The sequence below is a fragment of the Anolis sagrei genome, chromosome X, assembly GCF_037176765.1.
Source record: "Anolis sagrei isolate rAnoSag1 chromosome X, rAnoSag1.mat, whole genome shotgun sequence".
In the NCBI taxonomy this organism is placed as follows: domain Eukaryota; kingdom Metazoa; phylum Chordata; class Lepidosauria; order Squamata; family Dactyloidae; genus Anolis; species Anolis sagrei.
Genome location: NC_090034.1, coordinates 48,609,463 through 48,637,179, shown reverse-complemented (window position 1 = coordinate 48,637,179; position 27,717 = coordinate 48,609,463). Strand labels below are relative to the sequence as shown.

Here is a 27,717-nt window from a genome sequence, read left to right as displayed (position 1 = left end):
TGCGTTTGCTCTATGTTTACTGTCCGGGATTCGGTTCAGTTTTCGCTACATTCGTCAGGGTCAGGACGGGAGGCGGAGCTCATTATAAATATGCATAGATTAATTAAGACAAAGCTACAGTACGTTAGGATGAGAAGGGAGGCGCAAAACAGTCCTGGTCCCTGAAGAAGTTTCTTGCCGAAGAAAAAAGATTCATGTGCAAGACTTCGGCAAGAATATGCCAAGAAATACGAGCCTCTCTTCCGCATGATCCGTTAAGAATACGAGAAACAACTTTCCTCTGAATGATCCACTAAAAAATAAGGCCAACGCGAGCCTCTCCTCTGAATGATTTTCTTTAAAAATAGCAGAAAAGTGAGCCTCTCATTCGAATGATCCGCTAAAAAATACGAGAAACACGAGACTTTCCTTTGAATGATCCACTAAAAAATAAGACAAATGCGAGCCTCTCCTCGGAATGGTTTGCTTAAAAAATAGCTGAAAACTGAGTGTCTCATCCAAATTATTAGCTAAAAAAACCCGAGAAAATACTTCCCTGAAGCTCTCTTTACGGAAGACTTAAGAGTCACCATTAAGAGTCACCATCTGAACTTCTCCAAAACGCTCTGGACTAATGGGGATTTGATATTAATGGGAGCAACGAAAAGCTTGTGATATCGACGGGATGGGAAGCGCAGAACCACGATCAGATGACAGACAGCCATGTCAACCCAAATCAAATAACAAAACAAAAGGGGTTACAGTGGATTGTCGACCCCAAAATCCGCACCGCAGCATTATATCAGTATGAAACCAACACAACGGAGCGGTGCCGGACTACCCTTAAAAAACAGTTTAAAACTCCAGTGCTTGAGGACTCTACCCCTGAAAGCATGCCACCGCCGAAGCCATGCATATCCTCCAGCCCCAAAAATTAATAATAACAATAATAATAATATTAAAGGAAGGCACCCCCTAATTCCATCTCCCCCCTCCCCCCAAGAGCTCCGTATCGGAGCAGCAGCGGGTTTTTGCGCAAACAAGGCAGCGATAGCAGCAGGAAAAAGATAGTTCAAGGTGCGGAATTTGGGACAAGATGGTAGTCCATTCTGCCCTCAGGCCTAGGACCCTTTGTTGGGACAAGACGGCCGCCCGTTCTGTCCCTTCATTGGGACAAGATGGCGGCCCATTGTCCTCCTTAATCCCGGGACCCCTTCGTTGGGACGTGACGGTTGTCCCATCATTGGGACAAGATGTCCGTCCATTTTGTCTTCAAGCTCAGGACCCTTTTTGTTGGGACAAAATGGCAGTCTCTTTCACCCCATCATTGGGACACAATGGCGGCCTGTATGGTCCTCAAGCCCAAGACCCTTCGTCATCAGCCACTCCGGGCTCTGCTGAAAAGATGTCATGGAAGGCAGCCCATGGTTTTGGGGTGTTCTCTGTTGCCGGTTTTGCAGCCTTGTAGCTGAGGGGTGTCGGGATCTTCGAGGGTGTCTTGTCCGGCTGCGAGTCGGTGCGGGGCCTGATTATGGGATGCAGCTTGAGCTTGTAGATGGAAGGCACGCGTTCGGGTTTCTTCAGGGATGACTTTGGACGGAGAATGACAACCTCCTCATCCTCCTCAATTGTACGAGGTGGTGAAGAAGACGGCCCCAAATCTCCATCCAGAGCCATTGTCGCCATCTCTTTGCCCCGCCAGAAACCATCCCCCACTTCGGCCAGTTCATTGAGGCCCAAGTAGGAGTTGCTTTCATCAGAGGAGCTGGACAAGGCCGGCTTCCTCCTCTCCCAGGCGTCTGAGGGATCTGCAGCATCCGGCACCTGCAACCTCCGCTTGGGCTCGTCTTTGGAATCAGGCTGCAGGCCGTACTTGGAGAAGAAATTCAGGGACGATGAGGAGGAACTGGAAGAGCAATACGCCGAATCTGCCGCCGTGCCGGAGTCTGCGGTGTTTGTTTGCAACAAGCGTGGACGATTCAGGGACTCAACTGGCTCGTCTTCCTCTTCCTCCTCCATCATTTGCGAGTTGGCTAAGAACTCCTCCTCCAAACGGCGATATAGTTGTTGCTCCTGGCTCGGATCAAGCCGGAGCGGACTCCGGAAAGTGCGAGTGAGTTGCTCCAATTCTTGTCCTATGTTGTCGCACTGTTTCGGACCTTGACGCTGCCTCCGGGTTGCAGAGTCAGCCATTTTATTCGCTGGGAGAGAGCCCCGTCGATGGGTCAGCACTGGACTCCTGCAACCAGCCGGACTCTTGGTCCCAGGAGTGGCTCGTCCAGATGCTCCTTTTGGCTCATCGGCTCGGACCAATGAGTGTTGACCATCCTTACCTCGACTTATGAGCAAAACGGGGCCACCACCGGACCGACCCTGGCTTCGGGCTCGAGGACGAGGGCTTTGGGCTCCGTTGGGCAACCGAGACCGGCCACGTTCTTCAGCATCTGGCTTCCGGGATGCAACAACAGCCCCCCGTTCTCTGGAGTGGCTTCGGCTGTCCAGCGGCTGCCTCTTGGGACCGGGCCGAACTTGCAGAACGGCCCCTTCCGAGACCCGTCTGGCGGCCATTTTCGCCTCGTCGCTGCGCCTGCGCCCAAGGGCCCCACTCTGGAGGGAGGAAGCTGAGGAATCACTGTCACCAGAGAGACGCCGTGCTCTTAAGGATCTGGAAGGAAAGGAGCAATACAATTTCATAAAAATCTCTATTAACAACTTCTGCATCAACATTTATTTATTTATGAAATTTGTACCCCGCTTTTTCCCATCCAAGTGCCTAAGGTGACAGCTAATAAAAGCATGTATATACAGGAACCTGATGTCTCAGGTAATCTGGACCGATGCCGTGAAGGGCCAGTGCATCTTGTTTCAGGAGTAGGGTAGTATGCTCCCTTATATCCGCTCCTGTTAACAGCCTTGCTGCCAAACTTTGGACCACGTAGAGCACATTACAGTAGTCCAGGCGGGATGTAACCAAGGTATGTACCACCATGGTCAGGTAAGATGTTTCCAAGGGTGATCACTGTTGGCACACCAGTTAAGTTGTGCAGAGGCGATCCTTGTAACGTCTGCCACTTGGGCTTCCAGGTTTAAGGTGGAATCTAGAATCACCCCCAAACTGTGAACCTGCACCTTTGGGGGAGTGGGACCCCGTCCAGCTCAAGTTGTGGCCCTACTCCTGGATCAATCTTACATGAGACTAGCAGCACCTCCATCTTGTCTGAATTAAGCTTCAATTTGTTTGTCCTCCTCCAGTCCATTACCGCCCTCAGACGGTTCAGGTGCGAGACGGCTTCTTTGGCATTCGTTGGAAGGAGTAATAGAGGTGGGCATCGTCTGCATACAGGTGATACCGAACTCCAAAATTCTGGATGATCTCTCCCAACAGTTTTATATGTAGATGTTAAATAATATTGGGGAAAGTGATGAGTCCTGCAGGACTCCACAGGACAAAGGCCATGAGGTCGAGTAGGACTCCTCCAAGACCATCTTCTCAGAACAGCCCGTGGGGAAGGACGGGAACCATTGCAAAACAGTGCCTCTCAGCGCCATTCCCATCAGTCATTCCAGAAGGATACCATGGTTGATGGTATTGAAACTGCTGAGAGGTCCAGGAAAACCAGATAGGTCAAACTCCCCTTATCTAGTTCTCCGCAAAGATCATCCACCAAAGTGACCAAAGCCATCTCTGTTCCATATCCTGGCCTGAAGCCAAACTGAAATGGGTCTAGAAAATCCGCTTCATCCAAGAATTCCTGGCCACCACTCGTTCCAGGATTTTGCAGTTGTATGGCAAATTGGACACCCGTCTATAGTTCTCAAGCATGGTTGGATTAAGGGAGTGTTTTTTCAACAATATTCAATACAACATCAAATTATTTATAATGCATGATGAATCAGAAATCATATAACAACATTAAATATCAAAATTGAAATGAAATACTGCATTTATCCGATTCTAAAGTGTACCTTTTTTGGCTGAATGGCCTTTCCAAAATTAGGCCATGCATTAGATTCACATAATATGGTAAATACTTTTTTGGGTTTCCAAGTTTTGAAAATTGAGGCGCGCATTCATTTCGATGGCGCATTACTCGACTAAATACGGGTATAAGGTGAAATATAAGACACTATAAAATAATATAAAAACTGGAACAGAATATAAAATAAAACATGATAATATAAAATAATTAAATAATTTTAAAATATAAAGCAATATATATAATATTACATATATAAAATAAAATATGAAATAGTATAATAGAACAATATGTAAAAATTTAAATTATACAATTATATAATATATAATATAAAATAAAAACGAATAAAAAGAATATACAACATAACATAACTACCTTGAAATTACGTAAATATATCAAAGTATTGTGAAATGAAATATTAAATAAATATGAAAATAAATATAAAATAATATAAATGAAACATATAGAAATATAATAGAAACAAAATATAATAGAAATATAAAATAAAAATAATATATAATAAAATTCATACAAATTACGTATAAAATATAAAATATAAAATAAGAAAAATGAAGTATAAAATAACAAATTGAAACTGAATCCAGACAAGACAGAGGTCCTACTGGTCAGTCGCAAGGCCGAACAGGGAATAGGGTTACAGCCTGTGTTAGACGGGGTTACACTCCCCCTGAAAACGCAGGTTCGCAGCTTGGGAGTGATCCTGGACTCATCGCTAAGCCTGGAACCCCAGGTCTCAGCGGTGGCCGGGAGAGCTTTTGCACAATTAAAACTTGTGCACCAGTTGCGCCCGTTCCTTAGGAAGTCTGATCTGGTCACAGTGGTCCACGCTCTTGTTACATCCCGAATAGACTACTGCAACGCACTCTATGTGGGGTTGCCCTTGAAGACTGTTCGGAAACTTCAACTGGTCCAGCGAGCGGTAGCCAGGCTGCTCACCAGGGCGACATACAGAGAGCACACCACCCCTCTGCTGTGTCAGCTCCACTGGCTGCCGGTTCAGTTCCGAGCCCAATTCAAGGTGCTGGTTTTGACCTACAAAACCCTGTACGGTTCCGGTCCAGCGTATCTGTCTGAACGTATCTCCCTCTACGTCCCACCACGGAATTTAAGATCATCTGAGGGGGCCCTGCTCTCGACTCCACCGCTTTCCCAAGCAAGGCTGGTGGGGACGAGGAGCAGGGCCTTCTCAGTGGTGGCCCCTCACCTGTGGAACTCACTCCCAGTGGATATCAGGGCATCAACATCACTCCTGTCCTTCAGGAGGAAGGTAAAGACGTGGTTGTGGGACCAGACCTTCGGGCAATCTGCTAACTAGGAAGGACAACCAGACAAATAGGACCGGCAGGACTGATAAATGTGGAAGGAAACTGAACTATGAGATAGCGAACATTGACCGGCAATAAGGAGTAATGGTTTGTATCGGTTTGTATGAAATTTTATTGGTTTTATTGGTTTTAGCGGGTATAGATGTAATGTATTGTTGTTGTTTGCTAACTTGCGTTATTCTGTTTTATTGCTGTTGTTTGTTACGGGCATCGAATTGTGCCTTGGATGTGTAAGCCGCCCTGAGTCCCCTTCGGGGTGAGAAGGGCGGGGTAAAAGTAATCCAAATAAATAAATAAACAATATACAATTAAAAAAAATAATATAAAAATATATTAAATAAGAGTCCATTGTACCTGAGGCTGCTGTTGTCCCGCTGCTGACCATTGGCTGCAGCTCCTTTCAAAGGGCTGGACTTACTGCAAGGCCCATCGTTCCCTGTTGTTCTGATGGCCCTTCGCGGCGTAACGGGGCTCCCGGACTGGGGACTTCCTGGCGCAGTGGCCATCTTTTGTGGGGAGAAAGCGAGGCCCCGCGACGGGTTCAGACGGTGCGCTGCAACGCAAGGGAAAGCCAGTCGAAATCCAGAAGGAGGCTTCTGTCCCTTTAAGAGCAGAGGCGGGCCCGTTCCCGGGGCAACCGCTCCTCCAATCAGGCTCAAAGCAATTTGCATAATGGATGGAGTGCGTCAAGAAGAGACAGACAAAAGCCTGTCTCTCCTTGCGTTCTCCTTAATGAGGCCCAGCCGCTCGTTAGGGCCTCCGCTTCGTTAGTGCATTATGACGTCATGTGACGAGGCAGGTTCAACAGCAAGTCCAGCCGAATTTATACTTCATTTGTTTTAATTGTTATCCTAATACAGAGGGACTTAATATCAGGATAATAATAGTAATAATAAAAATGATATTAATAATGCTATAATACTAATACTGTAATAATACTAGTAAAGTCACGTAGTTATAGAATCGTATTATTATTACAATATTAGTATTATATAATAATACTAATAGTGCAATACACCAGGGTTATAACAATGATAATGATGATGATAAATAATAATAAATAATGATAATAATGGTTAAGTCATAGGCTCATATTATATGATATAATCCTACTGTAATAATTAGTCCCCCCTTGGGGTGAGAAAGGCAGTATATAAATATAGTAAGTAAGCAAGTAAATAAATAAATAAATGTATCTCTATCTATTTATCTACCTCTATCTATCTATCTATCTATCTATCTATCTATCTATCTCTATTTATCTATCTTATCTATTTATCTATCAATTTATCTATTTCTATCTATTTATCTCAATCTATATCTCTATCTGCATAGTTAAAGCAATGGTATTCCCCATAGTCACCTACAGATGTGAGAGCTGGACCATAGGGAAGGCTGAGCGAAGGAAGAGAGATGCTTTTGAACTGAGAGTGCCTTGGATAGCGAGAAGATCCAACCAGTCCATACTTCAGGAAATAAAGCCCGACTGCTCATTGGAGGGAAAGATAGTAGAAGCAAAGATGAAGTACTTTGGCCACATCATGAGAAGAAGGGAAAGCTTAGAGAAGACAATGATGCTGGGGAAAATGGAAGGAAAAAGGAAGAGGGGCTGACCAAGGGCAAGATGGATGGATGGCATCCTTGAAGTGACTGGATTGACCTTGAAGGAGCTGGGGGTGGTGATGGCCAACAGGAAGCTCTGGCGTGGGCTGGTCCATGAGGTTACGAAGAGTTGGAAACGACTGAACAACATCTCTATCTATCTATCCACCTATCTCTATCTTTCTGTTTATCTATCGCTATCTCTATCTATTTCTAGTTACCTATTTACCTATCTCTATGTATCTATCTACCCACCTACCTCTCTATTTTTACTCTACTACACTTATACATACTCACCGAAGGCATTGCAGCGGCAGGGGTCGTGTTTGTCCAGGTAGTGCTCCAGGGTATCCCATCCTCCCCCGACGCGCACCATCACGTGGCTCCGCAGCACCTGCGTCAGCAGGAAGGGAGGCAAAGAAACCATCAGAATGCAAGGAGATTGAGAAGGAAATCCAAGAGAAAAGAGGTACAATCGGACTAAACAAAATACCCGGACGAAGATGAGAGCGTTGGAGTCGCCCACTTTGTACTTCCCTTCCGAGACCTTGACCATCGGGAATTGAGACGGGCAGCTGCAATGGCCCAGGATCTCCCGCACCTGCAAAGCAAGCAACAGTCTATTATTGCGATATAATATTATATAATAATAATAATAATAATAATACTTTATTTACAACCCGCCCTATCTCCCTGAGGGGACTCAGGGCGGTTTCCATCAAAAGCGGCAAACATTCAATGACATAATAAAACAAACAACAAATCAATCCACACAATAAATAAAACATCAATATAAACTTATAATAACTAGCCAATAATAACCAAAAAGTAAGAAATTAAATAAACATACTATATTACATATATTATGATTATATATGTGATATCTATATATCTATATATATAAAAATGCTCTGTGCATAATGAGTACCATAAAAACAAAAGAACCAATGAACGAAATCGCACCAAATTTGGCAACAAACTGTCTCACAACACAAGGAGTGACCATCACTCAAAAATTATGATTTTGTCATTTGGGAGTGGTAGTTACTGGGATTTATAGTTCACCTATAATCAAAAAGCATTCTGAACTCCACCAATGATGGAATTGAACTAACCTTGGCACACAGGACTCCCCTGACCAACAGAAAATACTAGAAGGGTTTGGTGGCATTGACCTTGAGTTTTGGAGTTGTAGTTCACCTACATCAAGAGAGCACTGCAGACTCAAACAATGATGGAACTGGACCAAACTTGGCACAAATATTCTATATGCCCAAATATGAACACAGGTGGAGTTTGGGGAAAATAGACCTTGACATTTGGGAGTTGTAGTTACTGGGATTTATCGTTCACCTACAATTAAAGAGCATTCTGAACCCCACAAACGACGGAATTGGGGCAAATTTTCCTCACAGAACCCCCCATGACCAACAGAAAATACTGAAGGCCATCCAGTCCAACTCTCTTCACCAGGGCAAGAAAATCTAATCAAAGCCATCCTGACAAAGAGCCATCCAGTCATATATATACCTTCGTCTATTAGATTATACCATCTTAGCTTTAATAATCATCTTTTTTTGTCGTGTCAGGAGTGACTCCTGGTGTGAGAGAATTGGCCGTCTGCAAGGAGATTGCCCAGGGGACGCCCGGATGATTTTGATGTTTTTATCATCCTTGTGGGAGGCTTCTCTCATGTCCCCGCATGAGGAGCTGGAGCTGATAGAGGGAGCTCATCCGCCTCTCCCCGGATTCGAACTTGCAACCTGTCTTCAGTCCTGCCAGCACAGGGGTTTTATCCACTGCACCACCGGGGGCTCCTTTCATTATATATTATATTATTACTATTATATTTATTTATACCCCCCAGAAGGGACTCAAAGCAGCTTAAGATAAAAATATCAGCATAAGCATTTAAAATATACAAATACGCGATAGATATTATCATTGTTATATTACATATTATCATTTATTATTATATCATATAAGCTAGTATTATTACAATTTTATTATCTAGTAAGTAATATATCTATATCTATATCTATATCTATATGAAATCTGCTACAAAACAGGAGCTTTTTGTTGAGTTCCAGGGCCAGAGAAGCAGATGGCATGTTTCAGGGGAGTGTACTTGCTCCATCAATGTTCAACAAATGACCAGCCACTGCCAGAAGGGACAGAGAGTTTTATCTATGCTGACGATCGTGCCATCACCGCTCAAGCAGGGAGCTTTGAAATGGTTGAACAGAAGCTCTCCGAAGCTTTAAGTGCTCTTACTGCCTATTATAGGAAAAACCAGCTGATCCCTAATCCATCTAAAATGCAGATGTGTGCTTTTCACCTTAAGAACAGACAAGCATCTCGAGCTCTACGGATTACCTTGGAAGGAATCCCACTGGAGCATTGCCGCACACCATCACATTACCTGGGAGTTACCCTGGACCGTGCTCTGACCTACAAGAAGCACTGCTGGAATATCAAGCAAAAAGTGGGTGCCAGAAACAATAATAATGGTAATAATAATGAATAATAATGGTGATGGTAACGATGATGATAATAATAAATAAAATGGCATTGGTTTTGGTGTTTCAACCAACAAGCATGAACTGCAAAGATCTTCCAACAATCTTTCCATCCCTAGCTTCTCTTGTAGGGATGTATTATTATTGTAAACAACAACACAGTTTAAAACCTCCACCATATCAATATTAAATGGTTGAACAGAAGCCCTCCAAAGCTCTAGGTGCTCTTACTGCCTATTACAGGGAAAACCAGCTGATTCCTAATCCATTTAAAATACAGATGTGTGCTTTTCATCTTAAGAACAGACAAGCATCTCGAGCTCTGAGGATGACCTGAGAAGGAATCTCACTGGAGCACTGCAGCACCCCAAAATATATGCGACAGTGCTTCTAACTTACAAGAAACACTGCTTGCCTATCAAGCAAAAAGTGGGTGCTAGAAATAATATCGAACAAAAGCTGATTGGCACAACCTGGGGATCACAACCAGACACAGTGAAGACATCTGCCCTTGCACTTTGCTACTCTGCTGCTGAGTACACATGCCTAGTGTGGAATACATCTCACCACATTAAAACAGTGTGGATGTGGCTCTTAATGAGGCATGCCGCATTATCACAGGGTGTCTACACCCTACACTGCTGGAGAAATTGTACTGTTTAGCCGGTATTGCACCACCTGACATCTGCCGGGAAGTAGCAGCTAGCAATGAAAGGACCAAGGCAGTGACATCTCCGGCCCATCCTCTGTTCGGATGTCAGCCAGCATGCCAGTGCCTTAAATCAAGAAACAGCTTCCTAAGATCCACAGAGATACTCGCTGGAACACCTGAGCAAGCAAGAGTCCAAAAGTGGCAGGCTAAAACCAGAAACCTCAATCTATGACTGAGACTGGATGAGAATTTCCCTCCTAGACACGCAGAAGGCTGGGCAACCTAGAAGGTACTGAACAGGCTGCGCTATGGCATCACAAGATGTAGATCCAACCTTAAGAAATGGAGCCACAAAGTGGAGTCCAGAACATGCGAGTGTGGAGAAGAGCAAACCACAGACCACTTACTACAATGCAGCCTGAGCCCTGCTACATGCACAATGGAAGATCTTCATACAGCAACACCAGAGGCAGTCCAAGTGGCCAGCTTCTGGTCAAAGGACATTTAGTATACTGCCAAGTTTTGAACTCTGTTTGTGGTTTTTCTATACACTATAACTGTATTCGCAAATAGCTTCTGACATGATTAATAATAATAATAATAATAATAATAATAATAATAATAACAACAACTTTATTTGTACCCTGCTACCATCTCCCCAAGGGACTCGGTGCGGCTTACATGAGGCCAAGGCCACAGTATATCAATAAACGAAGGCAATCACAAATAATCAAAACAAAACCGTTAAAATAAATCTCATAAACAAAAATACACAATAAACAATAACAATAAGATAAAAGCATTTAAAAGCCTATGGCAGGGCCAAATGTAATAATTAAAATTTAAAAATAATGCTGGGCATGAACAAGGTAGGGTATAACTAGGACAGGGTTTTCAAAGAAAGATGAGGGTGCGCAGACAATCCTAAATCAATATTAAAGTGCATTTGAGGACATATTGCTAAGAGTTTTCCTTATTCTGGGAAGGCACACTGGAACAACCACGTTTTCAGGCTCCTCCTAAAGACTGCTAGCATTGGGGTATGTCTGATGTCCTTGGGGAGTGAATTCCAGAGTCGAGGGGCCACCACCGAAAAGGGTCTCTCCCTCGTCCCCACCAATCGCACCTGCAAAGGAGGTGGGAGCACGAGCAGGGCCTCTCCAGATGATTGAAGAGATTGTGTGGGTTCGTATACAGAAATGTGATCATGCAGGTAGGCAGGTTCCAAACTGTTTTCAAGGGCAGCCCCATGTAGAGTGCATTACAGTAATCCAATCTGGAGATGACTAAGGCATGGACCACTCTGGCCAGATCTGACTTCATAAGGTGCGGTCGCAGCTGGCGCACAAGTCTTAATTGTGCAAAGGCCCTCCCAGCCACTGCCGACGCCTGAGCTTCAAGCGTAAGTGATGAGTCCAGGAGGACACCCAGACTGCGGACCTGTGACTTCAGGGGGAGTGCAACCCCGTCCAGCGCAGGTTGCCACTCTATACCCCGATCTGGTTTACGATAAACCAGGAGGACCTCTGTCTTGTCGGGATTGATCCTCAGCTTGTTCCTCCTCATCAAGACAGCCACAGCGGCCAGGCACTTGTCCAGCACCCGAGGGGCTTCCTTGGAGTTAGGTGGAAAAGAGTAGTAGAGTTGCATGTCATCTGCATAGAGATGGCACCGAACTCCAAAACTCCGGATGACCCCTCCCAGCAGTTTCATGTAGATGTTAAAAAGCATGGGGGACAGAATGAAACCTTGTGGGACCCCACAGGTCAAAGTCCATGAGTCCTAGCAGGTGTCACCCAGCTTCACCATCTGGGAACGACCCTCCAGGAAGGACCGGAGCCACAACAGAGCCGCGCCCCCAAGACCCATCCCGGAGAGTCGTCCCAGAAGGAAACCATGATTGATGGTATCGAAAGCCATTGAGATGTCCAAGAGAACCAACAGGGTCACACTCCCCCTGTCCAGTTCCCTGCGGAAGTCATCCACCAAGGCGACCAAAGCCGTCTCAGTACCATGACCAGGCCTGAAGCCAGACTATGACTGATCCAGATAGTTGATGTCATCCAGGAAATCCTGGAGCTGAGAGGCAACCACCTGCTCCAGCACCTTGCCCAAAAACGGGAGGCTGGAGATTAGTCTGTAATTTCTCAAGACCGTGGAGTCAAGGGAGGCTTTTTTCAGGAGTGGTCTAACCACAGTCTGTTTCAGTTCAGATGGAAAAACCCCTTGCTCCAAAGATGTATTAATGATCAATACAAACAAATAAATCAAGCCACCTCTGGCCGATTTAATTAGCCAGGAAGGGCAAGGGTCCAGAGCCGACGTGGTCACCCTCACAGCCCCAAGGACCCCCTCCACGTCCTCAGGAAGAACAAGCCGGAAAGAATCCCACAAAACCAGACAAGCAGATGCCTCGGTCACCTCCCCTGGCGCTGTATTTAAACTGGTGTCCAACTCGAGGCGTATCTGAGCGACTTTATCTGGAAAAAGATGCATAAACTCGCAGCCCCGAGTTGTCAGGTCGTCAATGGCTTCCTCCACCCCAGGGGGGTGAAGGAGCTCCCCAACGACCCAAAACAACTCCGAAGATCTGTTAGATGCAGACGCTACACGGGCAGTCAGGAAGGTTTCCCTGGCTACCCGTATAGCCGCAGTATAGGCCCTAAGTGAGGCTCTAGCCCATGTTCGGTCAGGGACACCCCGAGATTTCCTCCAGATGCACTCTAGTCTCCTTCTCATGTGCTTCATCACAGCCAACTCCCCAGTAAATCAAGGAGATGGTGTGTCTCTGCACAACGAGAGGGGACGTTCGGGAGTGATCGTGTCTATTACCCTGGCCATCTCGCTGTTATAGCGATCAACCAGGGCGTCGACAGGATCACCAGGTTCCATGACAGGAAGAGCCCCAAGATTCTTCAGAAATCCATCCGGATCCATCAGTCTCCTGGGGCGGACCATCTTAGTTGGTCCTCCACCCCTGCGAAGGTTAGAGGTCACAGCAAGTCTAAAACTGATCAGATGATGATCTAGTATTATTACAATTCTATTATCTATTATTTTAACAATTATTATGTCTTCCTCTGAGGGTGGGAGACTTCCACCACCACCACCACCACCACCACTACCAATAATAATAATAATAATAATAATAATAACAATAATAATAATATAGGCTTGCCTTCTTCTGGGGCCGAGAGTGTGACTTGCAGCACTACTACTACTACTACTACTACTAATAATAATAATAATAATAATGCCTGCCTCTGAGGCTGAGTACCACATATATTATTATTATTATTATTATTATTAGTAGTAGTAGTAGTAGTAGTAGTAGTAATAAATATATATATCAGTAGTAGTTTGCTGTCTTCTCTAAGGAATAAAAAAAATTAAAAGATGAAATATAAATTAAATAAATAAACTAAAACAGGGTTAAAATAAAAATAAATTAAATTAAATAAAGAGTAAAATAAATAAAGAAATAAATGAAGTTCCAAAAAAAGATAAAGTAAAAGAAAATATAAAATGGGATAAAAATAATAAAATAAAATAAATGATAAAGTAAGACAAAAATAAAAAAGATTTTAAAAAAAATAAACAAACACCATGGACAAAATTAAAAACAAAGTTAAAAAGAAATTAGAAACAAATAAAACAACAAAAAACAAAATAGAAACAAATAAAATAAAATTCACCATAGCAAAAATATGTAAAATCAAAGAATAAAAAAAATCAAAGAAATAAAAATAAAATAACATCAACTTTAAGTGTAAGAAAAGAAAAAAGAAAAAAAGATTAAAAATTATAAATAAATAAAAGGTGTGGAAGGAAAGGTGTGGGGAAAAAGTGGAATTTTCCCTTTTCAAACCAAGGAAATGAGTAAGAAATAAACCTTTTTTTCCACATTAAGGAACTGTTTGTTTGGGAGACCCGCCTTGACAACGGCACCATTTCCTTTCTATGGAAACACGACGAAAAATAAAAAAGCCTGCTTTATAAATAGTATAAACTGAAAAAAAAAAAAACACATACACCCCAGATGAGGAATGGTACAGCCCATTTTGTATGTTACTCTGTGACAGTGGACTGTACCATTTGGAAACATTTAGGAGAATTGTGCAAAATTCCCTTCCAAATGAGTCATAGTTTGGGCCTCTTCCTGTGTTTTCCTATTGTAGTTTTAATTTGAGAGTCTATAGGGATAGCATTGTGCTACATCATCCCCCCCCCCCCCCGAATTGAGGAATGGTTCAATCTTTTTTCTGTGTCATTGTATTGTAGTAGACCGTACCATTTGGAAACACTGGGGGAGCCTAAGATGCCAATGGAGGCAAACCCCCACAACGAGGAATGGTACAGTTCTATTTCTGTATCACTCTTGCAGTGGACTGTACCATTTGCGCAAATCCAGGGGGAGTTTGTGAATGAAAACTTCCAAATTGGGTCTTGCCAAGGTCCTTTTTAAAGGAAACAAAGGCTATCTGTCTCTATTCATTCTTCCTTGGAACACAGTGTCCATTTGCTGGGCCTTTGTCGGCCCAGCGCCTCACTGTCTCCTCGGCTTTTGGCATACGTTTCCTTTCCTGCATTTCATCACTTATTACCCCTTTTTAAATTCAAAATATGAAACTGATAAACTTTTGGGTGCTGGGTCCCCTAGAGGTCATCTAGACTGACCCGTTTCCATCAAAGGCCTTTGATCGTTGACAAAAATCCTCAAAATTGAGTTCGCACTCTACATTCCACCATATATATTAGAAATAATAATAAGAAGAACATAATAATAATGATTACAGTCCAAACTACACTCCACCTTGCATGAGACATCATAATATAAAAATTATTCTGAATAAAATAAAAATAATACAAAAGTCAACGGGAGAAATCCAACCTTATATTAAGAAATAATAATAATAATTTTATTTATTTATTTATTTGCTCCATTTGTATCCCGCCAGAAGGGACAGAGAGTTTCATCTATGCTGATGATCGTGGCATTACCGCTCAAGCAGGGAGATTTGAGATGGTTGAACAGAAGCTCTCCGAAGCTCTAGGTGCTCTAACTGCCTATTATAGGGAAAACCAACTGATCCCTAATCCATCTAAAACACAGACATGTGCCTTTCACCTTAAGAACAGACAAGCATCCCGAGCTCTGAGGATTACCTGGGAAGGAATCCCACTGGAGCATTGCAGCGCACCCAAATACCTGGGAGTCACTCTGGACCGTTCTCTGACCTACAAGAAGCACTGCCTGAACATCAAACAAAAAGTGGGTGCTAGAAACAATATCATATGAAAGCTGACTGGCACAACCTGGGGATCACAACCAGATACAGTGAAGACATCTGCCCTTGCGCTATGCTACTCTGCTGCTAAGTATGCATGCCCAGTGTGGAACACATCTCACCACACTAAAACAGTGGATGTGGCTCTTAATGAGACATGCCGCATTATCACAGGGTGTCTGCGACCTACACCACTGGAGAAATTACACTGCTTAGCCGGTATTGCACCACCTGACATCCGCCGGGAACTGGCAGCCAATAGTGAAAGGATCAAGGCAGAGACATCTCCAGCTCATCCCTTGTTTGGGTATCAGCCAGCACGTCAACAACTTAAATCAAGAAATAGTTTTCTTAGATCTACAGAGACACTCGCTGGAACACCTCAGCAAGCGAGAGTTCAAAAGTGGCAGGCTCAAACCCAGCACCTCAATCCGTGGGTGATACCAGATGAGAGACTCCCTCCTGGGCACACAGAAGACTGGGCAACTTGCGCTGAACAGACTGCGCTCTGGCACCACGAGATGAAGAGCCAAACTTCATAAATGGGGCTACAAAGTGGAATCCATGACATGCGAGTGTGGAGAGGAGCAAACCACTGACCACCTGCTGCAATGCAACCTGAGCCCTGCCACATGCACGATGGAGGACCTTCTTGCGGCAACACCAGAGGCAATCCAAGTGGTCAGATACTGGTCAAAGGACATTTAATCAGCTACCAAGTTTGCAAAATTTGTGTGTTTTTTCATCTGTTTGTTTGTTTTGTTCTGTTAGAAATGCAATACAATGTTCTGGTTGCGGACGACACGATAAATAAATAAATAAATCCCGCCTTTCTCTACCCCAAAGGAGACTCAAGGTGGCTTTACACATGGCAACTATTCAATGCCTTTGAAAAAAAACCCAGTTAAAATATATTAGGCCAAAGATTTAAAATTAAAATTAAATGCACATTAAAAACATATAAAACATTGCAATCACTATTAAATATAGAAAAATAGAAATGATACATATAAAAATTGTACATCCCGTGTTGTTAAAAATAGTAAACGTCGAATGCAAAATGACTATGTGATAATGTATCTTTCTTGACTTTATTTTTTGTAAACAACATAAAAATAAATAAATAAATAAAAAATCAGTATTATTTTTATATTTATTTATACCCCGCTTTATCTCCCCCCAAGGGAAGACTCAAACAGGCTTTGAGTAGAAATAATATGTCCAAACTATGCATACCACTGTATTAGAAATAATAATACAAACTATACACCCCACTGTAATAGTATAAATAAATAAATAAATAATACAAGTCTAAACTATGTATTCCACGGTATTAGAAATAATAATAATAAATACAAGTCAAAACTTTTAATCCCACTGTATTAGAATATATATATATATATATATATATATATATATAAAATACAAGTCAAAACTAGATATCCTAACTTATTAGAAATAACAATAAAATAAATAGAAATTATGTATATCAAAATTAGACATCCCATGTTCTATGAATAATAATAAATAAATAATAAATAGAATCACAGAATCATAGAATCAAAGAGCTGGAAGAGACCTCATGGGCCATCCAGTCCAACCCCCTGCCAAGAAGCAGGAATATTGAATTCAAATCACCCCTGACAGATAGCCATCCAGCCTCTGTTTAAAAGCTTCCAAAGAAGGAGCCTCCACCACACTCCGGGGCAGAGAGTTCCACTGCTGAACGGCTCTCACAGTCAGGAAGTTCTTCCTCATGTTCAGATGGAATCTCCTCTCTTGTAGTTTGAAGCCATTGTTCCGCGTCCTAGTCTCCAAGGAAGCAGAAAACAAGCTTGCTCCCTCCTCCCTGTGGCTTCCTCTCACGTATTCATACATGGCTATCATATCTCCTCTCAGCCTTCTCTTCTTCAGGCTAAACATGCCTAGCTCCTTAAGCCGCTCCTCATAGGGCTTGTTCTCCAGACCCTTGATCATTTTAGTCAACCTCCTCTGGACACATTCCAGTTTGTCAATATCTCTCTTGAATTGTGGTGCCCAGAATTGGACACAAATATTCCAGGGCACCACAATTGAAGAGAGATATTGACAAGCGGGAATGTGTCCAGAGGAGAGCGACTAGAATGATCAAGGGTCTGGAGAACAAGCCCTATGAGGAGTGGCTTAAGAAATAATAATACAAATCAAGACAATGCATCCCACTGTATGAGAAATAATAATAACTAAAAACAATACAAGTCAAAACAAAATATCCCAACTTATTAGAAATAATAATAAAATAATTAGAAATGATATATATATAAAGTTGACATCCTATGTTCTATTAAAAATAATAATAACATTGGTAAAATAAAAAATAAAAATAAGACAAGTCAAAATTATACATTTTGTCTTATAAATAATATCAATAAAATTATTTTAAATAATAAAATAAAGATAACACAAGTCAAAACTATACATCCCACGTTATATTACAAATAATAATAATAATAATAATAATAATAATAGCTCTTCCGTTTCCATAATGACATATAATCTTCTGGAGGCAAACAGATGCTGAATTTTATCCTTTCTATTTATAAAACCTCATTGATAGAAAAATAAATATATATGGGGAATTAAGGCACGAAATCCCCTTGTCATGCTCTAACATGGGACAGCGCATTAGAACTGATTTTCCACCCAAAACACGTGGATATTTTTAGGTCTCTTTTGAGCATCTGGATCCCAAAAAGATTATATAGATGGATAAATAGACAGACAGACAGACAGACAGATAATATACAAGATGCATGTGTTTCCCTCCCGCTTTCCTTCCTTTGTATATGGATTACAGAGCATTTCTTTTCTTTTTAAATAAGAGCCTTTTGAGAGAGAAAAAGAGAAAAAAGAGATCCCCAAAGCCCCTGACCTGCTTTGACTCTATAATCTGTCAAAGCCCTTTTACATTTAATAGTTGCAATAGTTTAGAGGAATAAATGGCATATTCTGGGTGCATATGCAAAATAGCTTGTGCAATAGTTTAGATGTGTCGATGGAATAATTTTGGCGCAGAAGTGCAATGGTTGTGTGAAACACTTGCAAAAGGTTTAGACCTGTCAATGGAATAATTTCAGCGCAGAAGTGCAACAGTTATATGCAATATTGCAATAGTTTAGACGGATCAATGGAATAATTTCGGAACAAAAGTTAAATAGTTTAGTACAATAGTTTAAATGCGTAAATGGCATACTTTGGATACATATGTGAAATAGTAAAGTGAAATAGTTCAGTTGGTATAATTTCAGGGTATAAGTGAAATAGTTATGTCCAATGGTTTAGATGCATAAATGGAGTAATTTCAGTATATAAGTGAAATAGTTATGTTCAATAGTTTAGATGCCTAGATGGAATAATTTCAGTGTATAAGTAAAATACGTGAAATAGTTTAGATGCTCAAATTGAATAATTTCAGTATGTAGTTGAAATACTTATTTGCAATAGTTTAGAAGTGTCAATGGCATACTTTGGGTGCATAGGTGAAATAGTCACGTGTAACAGTTTAGATGTGTAAATGGAAACATTCCGGTGCATAAGTAAAATAGATAAGTGAAATAGTTTAGATGCCCAGATGGAATAATTTCAATGCATAAGAGCAATAGTTATGTGAAATAGTTTAGATGCGTAAATGTTTAATTTTATGTTTATGCTGTTTTCTTTGTATGTATTGATTATGTTACTTGGAAACCTCCCTGAGTCCCCTTGGGGAGATAGAGCAGTATATAAATAAAGTTTTGTTGTTGTTGTAAATGGCATACTTTGAGTGCATAAGTGAAATAGTTTATATATGTAAATGGAGCACTTTAGATGCATAAGTGCAATTGTTTAGATGCGTAAATGGAATAGTTTGGGTGCATGAAAGCAATCCTTTTGCCTTTGTGTACAAGTGTGTTTCTTGCGGTGGTGGACTGTGTGGTTGCCAATTGTAATGTCTGGGTTTGGAGACCGTCTGGGAGAAAGGCCTAGATTATTCAGTTTGGCTGTATAATTTGCCTTGTTGGCAAGTTGGGACTTGTGGTGCAAGGTGTGGATGCTGGATAAATGGTCGTTTGCATCAGGATTACGGAGCATTTTTTCCCTTTCAAATAAGATCCTTTAGGGAGGGAGCGGGAGAGCTCCCCAAAGCCCCTGACCTGCTTTGACTTCATAATCTGTCAAAGCCCTTTTGCATGAAAAATCTCCCTCCATTTTTGTGCCAAAAGGGCAGCAGAAGCGGCTGGATTCACTGGCCGTCCCAAGTCGCGATTTGTTGCTCATTGCATCCAGAGCAAACAGAGCCCCATCCATTTGACAACGTAACACAAACAAGGTGAATGTATACATAATTATATGGCCCTCATCCCTTTGCCCTAAAGGCGTTTCACTCAGACGGTCTCCAAACCCAGAAATTACTGTCCGCAAAACACAGCACTCCGCGAAGGATTGTGGGCAGAAACACAAGGCAAAAGGATTGCTTTTCATCTAACTATTCCATCTCTGCATCTCAACTCTTTCACTTTATTTCACTTATCCATCACAAGTATGCCATTTACGTATCAAAAACTATTGTACATATACACTGAAAGTATTTCATTTACACATCTAAAGTATTTCATTTGTGCACCAAAATTATTCCATTACACATCTAAAGTATCACACTGAACTATTGCACTGCTGCACCTAAAGTATTCCATTTACACATCTAAACTATTGCACCATATGCACCCAAAATATGCCATTTACAAATCTAAACTGTATATTTTTCACTAAAGTATTCAATGTAGGCATCAAAACTACTGCATTTATTTATGGCATAAAGGAGCCAAAACTATAGAAAACAATTTCTCCACCTAAAGTATTCAATTTATGCATCTAGTAGACTTTCACATAACTTGTATACTCATGCATCAAAACTCTTGTACATAACAAGTGCCATAGTTACATGCAATCAACTATTTCATTTCTGCACCGAAAGTATCCCATATATATGTCTAAAATACTCCAAATAATTATTTCACTTATGCATCAAGTTTTGATTGCACTTGACTATAACACTTCTCCAAAATTATTCCATTGACACATCTAAATTATATCACTTAAATATTTCACTTACACATCTACAATATTCCATGTATACATCTAAACTATTTCACATGCCTAAATTATTTATTTTTATATATAAATTACTGTGACTTTGTATACCCAAATCCTCCTGAACTAATCTTTTCATACATATTGGCTATTGGAGGTAATAACTATACTTAAGCACCTAAGCTATTCAATATATGCATTGAAACTATTGAGGGTAACTATTTTACTTTTTATATCCAAACCATTTCACTTTTATGCATTATACATATTGGTTATTAGAGATAACGATTGTACTTAAGTACCTAACCAGTGGTTCTCAACCTGGGATCCCCAGATGTTTTTGGCCTTCAACTCCCAGAAATCCTAACAGCTGGTAAACTGGCTGGGATTTCTGGAAGTTGTAGGCCAAAAACATCTGGGGACCCCAGGTTGAGAACCATGTATCAAATTTATTGAGTGTATCTATTTCACATTTGTATACCCAAACTATTTCACATTTATGCATCATATATATTGGCTATTGGAGATAACGACTGTACTTAAGCACCTAAGCTATTCTAGTTATCAAAACTATTGAAGTTAAGTATTTCACCTTTGTATACAAACTACTGCATACAGAAACTATTGCATGGTTATGCATCATATATATTGGCTATCGGACATAATAATTGTACTGAAGTAGCTTAGCTATTCAATTTCTGTTACTATTGTACATTCACACATCCTTTTGTATGTGTGATGGACTCACCAGCTCGTCGAGGTTGCGGAGGTGAACGAGGGCCATTTGTTGGGGCCTCGGGGGTCTCCTGGGGAGGGGCTCCTCCTGCCGTTGGTGGCGCTCATCCTCTGCCTCCTCCTCTTCCTCTGCCTCCTCCTGTTCCTTCTCGATCTCTTCCTCCATCTGGACCAGGGTTGGGGCTAGCATCCCAAACTTGGAGCCCCGCCGCGCAACCTCCAGGAGACAGAGCACCACGTTCTTCTCGTTCTTCTTGAGCACCAGGTCCTCAGTCTCGAACATGAGGACATCCGGAATGCCCAGCTCCTTGCGGCACCAACGGATGAAGTTGGAGATGTTGTCGCGGGCCAGGAAGGACCCCGGGGCCACATTCCTCGCCTGGAAGACTACCTCTGCCCTGGGGACCCGGAGCGAGGCGGCCACCTCAGGGTGGAGTGCCTCGAACTCGGCAGCCACCCTGTTGAGGTGGTTGGCATGTCGGCAGAGGCCGTGGCCAGTCTCCAGGGCCTCCAGGAAACCCTCGGGCCGCACCTCCAGATCGTAGAGGGCATTGAGCCACTCAGCCAGATCCTCCTTCATGGCCTCCAGATAGGCCTCGCTTGAGCGGAAGGGGCGGATGCTGCGGCAGGCTGACCACTCGATGACGGCCGATGGGTCGGACATGGCGGGCTGGCAGAGGGTCACTGCAAGGGGAGAGGGAAAGGGTCATCTTGACCATCCATCATTGGGACACCCAACCCAAGGAGCCCCAGGAGAGGTCCCAAAGAAACTAGAGGTGGAAAGGACCCCAGAAGATGGAAGGGTCATCTAGACCTGTCCCCATTGGGCCAGAGAGGGACAACCAACCAAAGGGACCCCAGGAGATGTCCACAGAGGAGACCTCAACTCTTGGAGATGCCCATAATCCACTAGCATTGGGTTACCTAAGGGGTGTCCCCTAAAAGGAATATATTATAATATTTTTTATTTTCTTAAAATGTGGTGCTAATCACTCTCTCGTGGCCTCAGAGGAAGGCAACCCATTACACCATGTAACCACTTTCCTGGCTTGAAAGTGATCTTTAATTGTGCTGGACTTACTTTGGAAGTTGTTGTTCTACTGCAACAAACTAGGTTGAATGAGTTGAGACTCTATCAGATATTCATTAAAAAACTAGAGCAACATGTGCTGCAGGATGTGCCTTCCGTAAAAACAACGTGTTTGCAGTTTAATAAACTTTTCCCATGTTTTTCTTATGGAACCAATTAGGAGATGGTACTGATAACCCAGGCACGAAAATCGTGTCACACAGTGTTGTTGTTATTATTATTATTACTAGTCCTGCAGGTCACACTCAGCCTCAGTTGACATAATAATAATAATAATAATAATAATAATAATAATAATAATGTGTAAATCACACTCAGCCCTATTATTTTTATTATCAATATTGCTTGTTGTGTAATGGTAGTGACACTACACCTCAGAGGAAGACTAACCTATTATTATTAGTGCTGCAAATCACACTCTCTCAGACTCGGAGAAAGGCAAACCATTATTATTACTACTACTACGGCTGCAAGTAACTCTCTCAGCCTTTGAAGGAAGGCAAACATATTTCTATTATTATTATTACTACTACTGCTTCAAGTAACACTCTCTCAGCCTTGGAGGAAGGCAAACCATTATTATTGTTGTTGTTGTTGCTGCTGCTGCAAGTCACACTCTCTCAGCCTTTGGAGGAAGGCAAACTTATAATATTAGTATTATATTATATAATAATAAAGTATCATATAATGTAATCATGATATAATATAATATATAATGATATTATATTGATATATAAGGATATAATAATATTTTAGAATAATCATACAAAATGTATCTATATATATATAAATGCTCTGTGCATAATGAGTACCTTAAAAACAAAAGCACCAATGAACGAAATCACACCAAATTTGGCAACGAAACATCACTATACAAGGAGTGACCATCACTCAAAAATTATGATTTTGTCATTTGGGAGTTGTAGTTGCTGGGAGTTATAGTTCACCTATAATCAAAGCGCATTCTGAACTCCACGAACAATGGAATTGAACCAAACTTGGCACACAGGACTCCCCTGACCAACAGAAAACACTAGCAGCGTTTGGTGGGCATTGACCTTGAGTTTGGGGCTTGTAGTTCACCTACATCCAGAGCGCACTTTGGGGTCAAACAATGATGGATCTGGACCAAACTTGGCATGAATATTCCATATGCCCAAATAGGAACACAGATGGAGTTTGGGGGAAATAGACCTTGACATTTGGGAGTTGTAGTTACTGGGATTTATAGTTCATCTACAATCAAAGAGCATTCTGAATGAGCCTGAACCTGGAGCCCCAGGTTTCAGCGGTGGTCAGGGGAGCTTTTGCACAATTAAAACTCGTGCGCCAGCTGCGCCCATACCTTGGGAAGTCTGACTTGGCCACGGGGGTCCACGCTTTGGTTACATCCCGTTTAGATTACTGCAACGCTCTCTACGTGGGGTTGCCTCTGAAGACTGCACGGAAGCTTCAATTAGTCCAACGCGCGGCAGCCAGGTTACTAACGGGAGCGGGGTACAGGGAGCATACTACTCCTCTGTTGCGCCAGCTCCACTGGCTGCCAGTCAGCTTCCAAGCACAATTCAAAGTGCTGATCTTAACCTATAAAGCCCTAAACGACTCCGGCCCAATTTACCTGTCCGAACGTATCCTCCCCTATGAGCCATCAAGATTACTAAGATTGTCTGGAGGGGCCCTGCTCTCGATCCCACCGGCCTCACAGGCGCGGCTGGTGGGGATGAGAGACAGGGCCTTCTCGGTGGTGGCCCCTCGACTCTGGAACTCCCTTCCACTGGAGATCAGAACTGCCCCTTCGATCTTAATGTTCAGGAAACAGGTGAAAACCTGGCTTTGGGGATTGGCATTCAACGAATGAGCCATGATCCTGTGATATGGATGGATGACGACGAATAATGACTTTGATGACGACTGACCACTGTAATCATATGATTGCATTTTTGCCATTTTAATTGTTTCAATGTTTAAATGTTTTAGTTGATTTAGAAATATGATGTTTTAATGACGGTCTGTAATATTGATGTTGGAAACCGGCCTGAGTCCCTCGAACGGAGGTGAGAAGACCGGTATACAAAACTACCAAATAAATAAACTCCACAAATGACAGAACTGGGGCAAACTTCCCACACAGAACCCCCATGACCAAGAGAAAATACTTAAGGCCATCCAGTCCAACTCCCTTCAGCAGGGCAAGAAAATGTAATCAAAGCCCTCCTGACAGAGAGCCATCCAGCCATAGATATATAGATATGATTCACACACACACAGATATAGTATCATAGATTTGAAAGGGATCCCTGAAGAAGGACAATTCTATGTTGCATGTTCCAGGGTGGGCAAACCAGACAATCTCTACGTCAACACTGTCAAAGAAACATCAAGAAATACTGTTTACCCACAAGCATAAAGAAATTACATATATTAGAAACCAGCACTTGCTAATTACTTTATTTTCCAGATCAACAGACTGGGCCACAGCAATGCGTGGCAGGGGACAGCTAGTAATATGTAATGGGGGTCCCAAGGCAGCCTGTGTTGGAGCTCAGAGGCTGAGAGAGTGTGACTCATGGGTGGGATAAAGCAAAAGGTCTTTTTTGGGAGCGGAAGGCAGACGTGGCTGACAGCGTGAGTCATTCCAGGCTGGGATCCCGGCCAAAAGGCAGGCTGTTTCTCCACCTGGAAGCTGGGCCCAATATGATGCTGGCCAGCAGTGAGTGTGACTTGCAGCAGCAATAAGAGTAAAAATAAGAGTAATGATAATAATACTAATGGTTTACCTTCCTCCAAGTCTGAGAGAGTGTGACTTGCAGCACTAGCACTACTACTAATAATAATAATAACAACAACAATAATAATTAGTAAATATGTATATAATAATATTTTTGAATAATCATACAGTAACATACTGATCTATAAATATAATAATAATATAAATTATATAATAATATGTAATAAAGGATAGTACCATATAATCATGATACAATATTATCATTATATATTATATCATGATTATATATACATACATATATATACTAATATATATACAAATATAATATTTTAGAATAATCATACAATAATATATAATACCAATCTATATAATAATATAGCATCATATATACAGTGTGTGTGTGTATGTGTATATATATATTAGTAGAATAATTATATATATATATATATATATATATATATATATATATATATATATATATATAAATATGGAATGAAGGATAATATCATAATCATGATATAATATAATAGTAATTAATAATGATTATATATATATACATACACACATGTAACATAACTATTTTATAATAATAATATAGAATACTGATGTGGAATATTTATATACTATAACAATAATATAATATAGAATACTGATACATAAAATAATAACATTATAACTATAACTATATATACACACACACACACAATAATAATAATGCCATAACATTATCCTTCTTGGTAAGAGCTTGGGATCCTAGTTCGAACAATCATAATCATAATAATATATGTAACTAAACAAGCAATATTTTATATCATCATCATCCTCATAGTAATAAGATCAAAAAATAAATGAGTAATATTCAATAAGGATATATATAGAAATGTTTTATGTATAGATTCAATTTATATGAGTAACAGTTGTGTGTGTGTGTATGTGTGTGTGTGTATATATATAATAGATAAGGAATATTTGTATATAAATATATGAAATAATTATATACGAATCAACAATATTATATATATATAATATTATATAATATAAATATATTAGTATTAATACAATATTAATATATATCTCTATCTTGCTGTCTGGACTCACCTGGGCAGCCATGTTTTGAGGTGGGGGGGGGGTATAAAAATAGATGAGGAAACAATTATATACAAATCAATAAGATATAGATATATAGATATATATATACACACACACATCTATCTCTATATATAAAAATGTAATGTTCGTTTGTGGGATGAACAGAACTCAAAAACCACTGGACGAATTGACACCAAATTTAAACACAAGGCACCTAACAACCCAATGTATGTCCTTCACTCAAAAAATTGATTTTGTCATTTGGGAGTTGTAGTTGCTGGGATTTATAGTTCACCTACAATCAAAGAGCATTCTGAACCCCACCAACGATGGAATTGAACCAAACTTGGCACACAGTTCTCCCATGACCAAAAGAAAATACTGGAAGGGTTTGGTGGGCAGTGTCCTTTGGATTTGGAGTTGTAGTTCACCTACATCCAGAGATCACTGTGGACTCAAGCAATGATGGATCTGGTCCAAACTCTACAAGAATACTCAATATTCCCAAATGTGAACACTGGTGGAATTTGGGGAAAATAGAATGTTGACATTTGGGAATTGAAGTTGCTAGGATTTATAGTTCACCTACAATCAAAGAGCATTCTGAACCCCACCAATGATAGAATTGGGCCAAACCTCCCACACAGAACCCCCCATGTGGGCCACAGCAACGTGTGGCAGGGGACGGCTAGTATGTAATATAAATATAATACAATATTAATGCAATGTAATATTAATATTATATAAATATAATATTAATATTATATAAATATAATATTAATATAAATATAATATTAATATTAATATTATATTGCATTGATATTGTATTAATATGAATATAAATATTCATATAATATTTATAGATATATGTCTATCTCCCTTGCAATCTGGACTTACCTGGGCAGCCATGTTTTGGAGGGTGAAAGGTCAGGGGTCACCCAGCTTCTTGGTTGTCCTCATCCTGCAAAGGCCAGAGGTTGCAGCAACAGAGAAGGGTCATGGCATGAAGAAAGAATGAGAGAAGGGATGAGAAGGAAAAGAATGAATGGAAAGGAAGGAGGGAAGGAAAGATGAGAGAGAGAGAAGGGAAGGGGAGGAAGAGAAGGGAGGGAGGAAGGGATCACGGGAAAGAGAGACAAATCAGAGAAAAAGAAGGAAAGAAGGGATCAAGGGAAGGGGGAGAAAGAGATAAATCAGAAAAAAGGAAGAAAGGAAAGAAGGGATCCAAGGAAAAGGGAGAAAGATAAATTGGAGAAAAAGAAGGAAAGGATCAAGGGAAAGGAGAGAGAGAGAAATCAAGCTGAGAAAAGGAAGGAAGGGATCAAGGGAGAAAAAGGAGGAGGGAAGGGAGAGAAGGAATGAAAAAGAGAGAATGAAAGAGTGCAAAGGGAGGGGGTGTTCTGCCCTTCCTCTTCCTTCCTTCCTTCCCTTCCTCCTTCCCTTCTTCCTCCCGGCTGCTCTGGCTTCTTTTGCTGGGAAGAGAAGAGGAGGAGGAGGAAGAGGAGGAGCTCTGGATGGAGGGAAGGAAGGAGGGAGAGAGGGAGGGAGAAAGAGAGAAAGAAAAAGAGGGAGAGAGAGAGAGAGAGCTCAATAGCTGGACTTG

At 41.3% G+C, this 27,717-nt stretch overlaps 1 protein-coding gene across 2 annotated transcripts; it reads right to left on the bottom strand.

The window, feature by feature from the left end:
• On the bottom strand, nt 1–27,717 carry GAS2L1 (growth arrest specific 2 like 1). 2 transcript variants are annotated; one of them, XM_060785289.2, is made up of 6 exons: nt 27,012–27,717; nt 21,221–21,891; nt 7,398–7,505; nt 7,202–7,298; nt 5,657–5,855; nt 1–2,644 (listed from the first exon to the last, which is right to left on the bottom strand). In XM_060785289.2, the coding sequence occupies exons 2-6, from the start codon at nt 21,869–21,871 to the stop codon at nt 1,336–1,338; spliced, it is 2,364 nt and encodes a 787-aa protein (XP_060641272.2). In that variant the 5' UTR covers nt 21,872–21,891; nt 27,012–27,717; the 3' UTR covers nt 1–1,335. The 2 variants fall into 2 exon arrangements, with proteins under 2 accessions (XP_060641272.2, XP_060641273.2); XM_060785290.2 differs by lacking the exon at nt 27,012–27,717 and adding an exon at nt 26,124–26,135.

Coding starts and splice junctions, on each gene's coding strand:
- GAS2L1 (XM_060785289.2), bottom strand. CDS start 21,871: ATGTCCGACCCATCGGCCGTCATCGAGTGGTCAGCCTGCCGCAGCATC. Junction 7,506..21,220: donor TCCGCAACCTCGACGAGCTG/GTGAGTCCATCA, acceptor CTTGCTTTGCAG/GTGCGGGAGATCCTGGGCCA. Junction 2,645..5,656: donor CGGGACAACAGCAGCCTCAG/GTACAATGGACT, acceptor CTTTCCTTCCAG/ATCCTTAAGAGCACGGCGTC.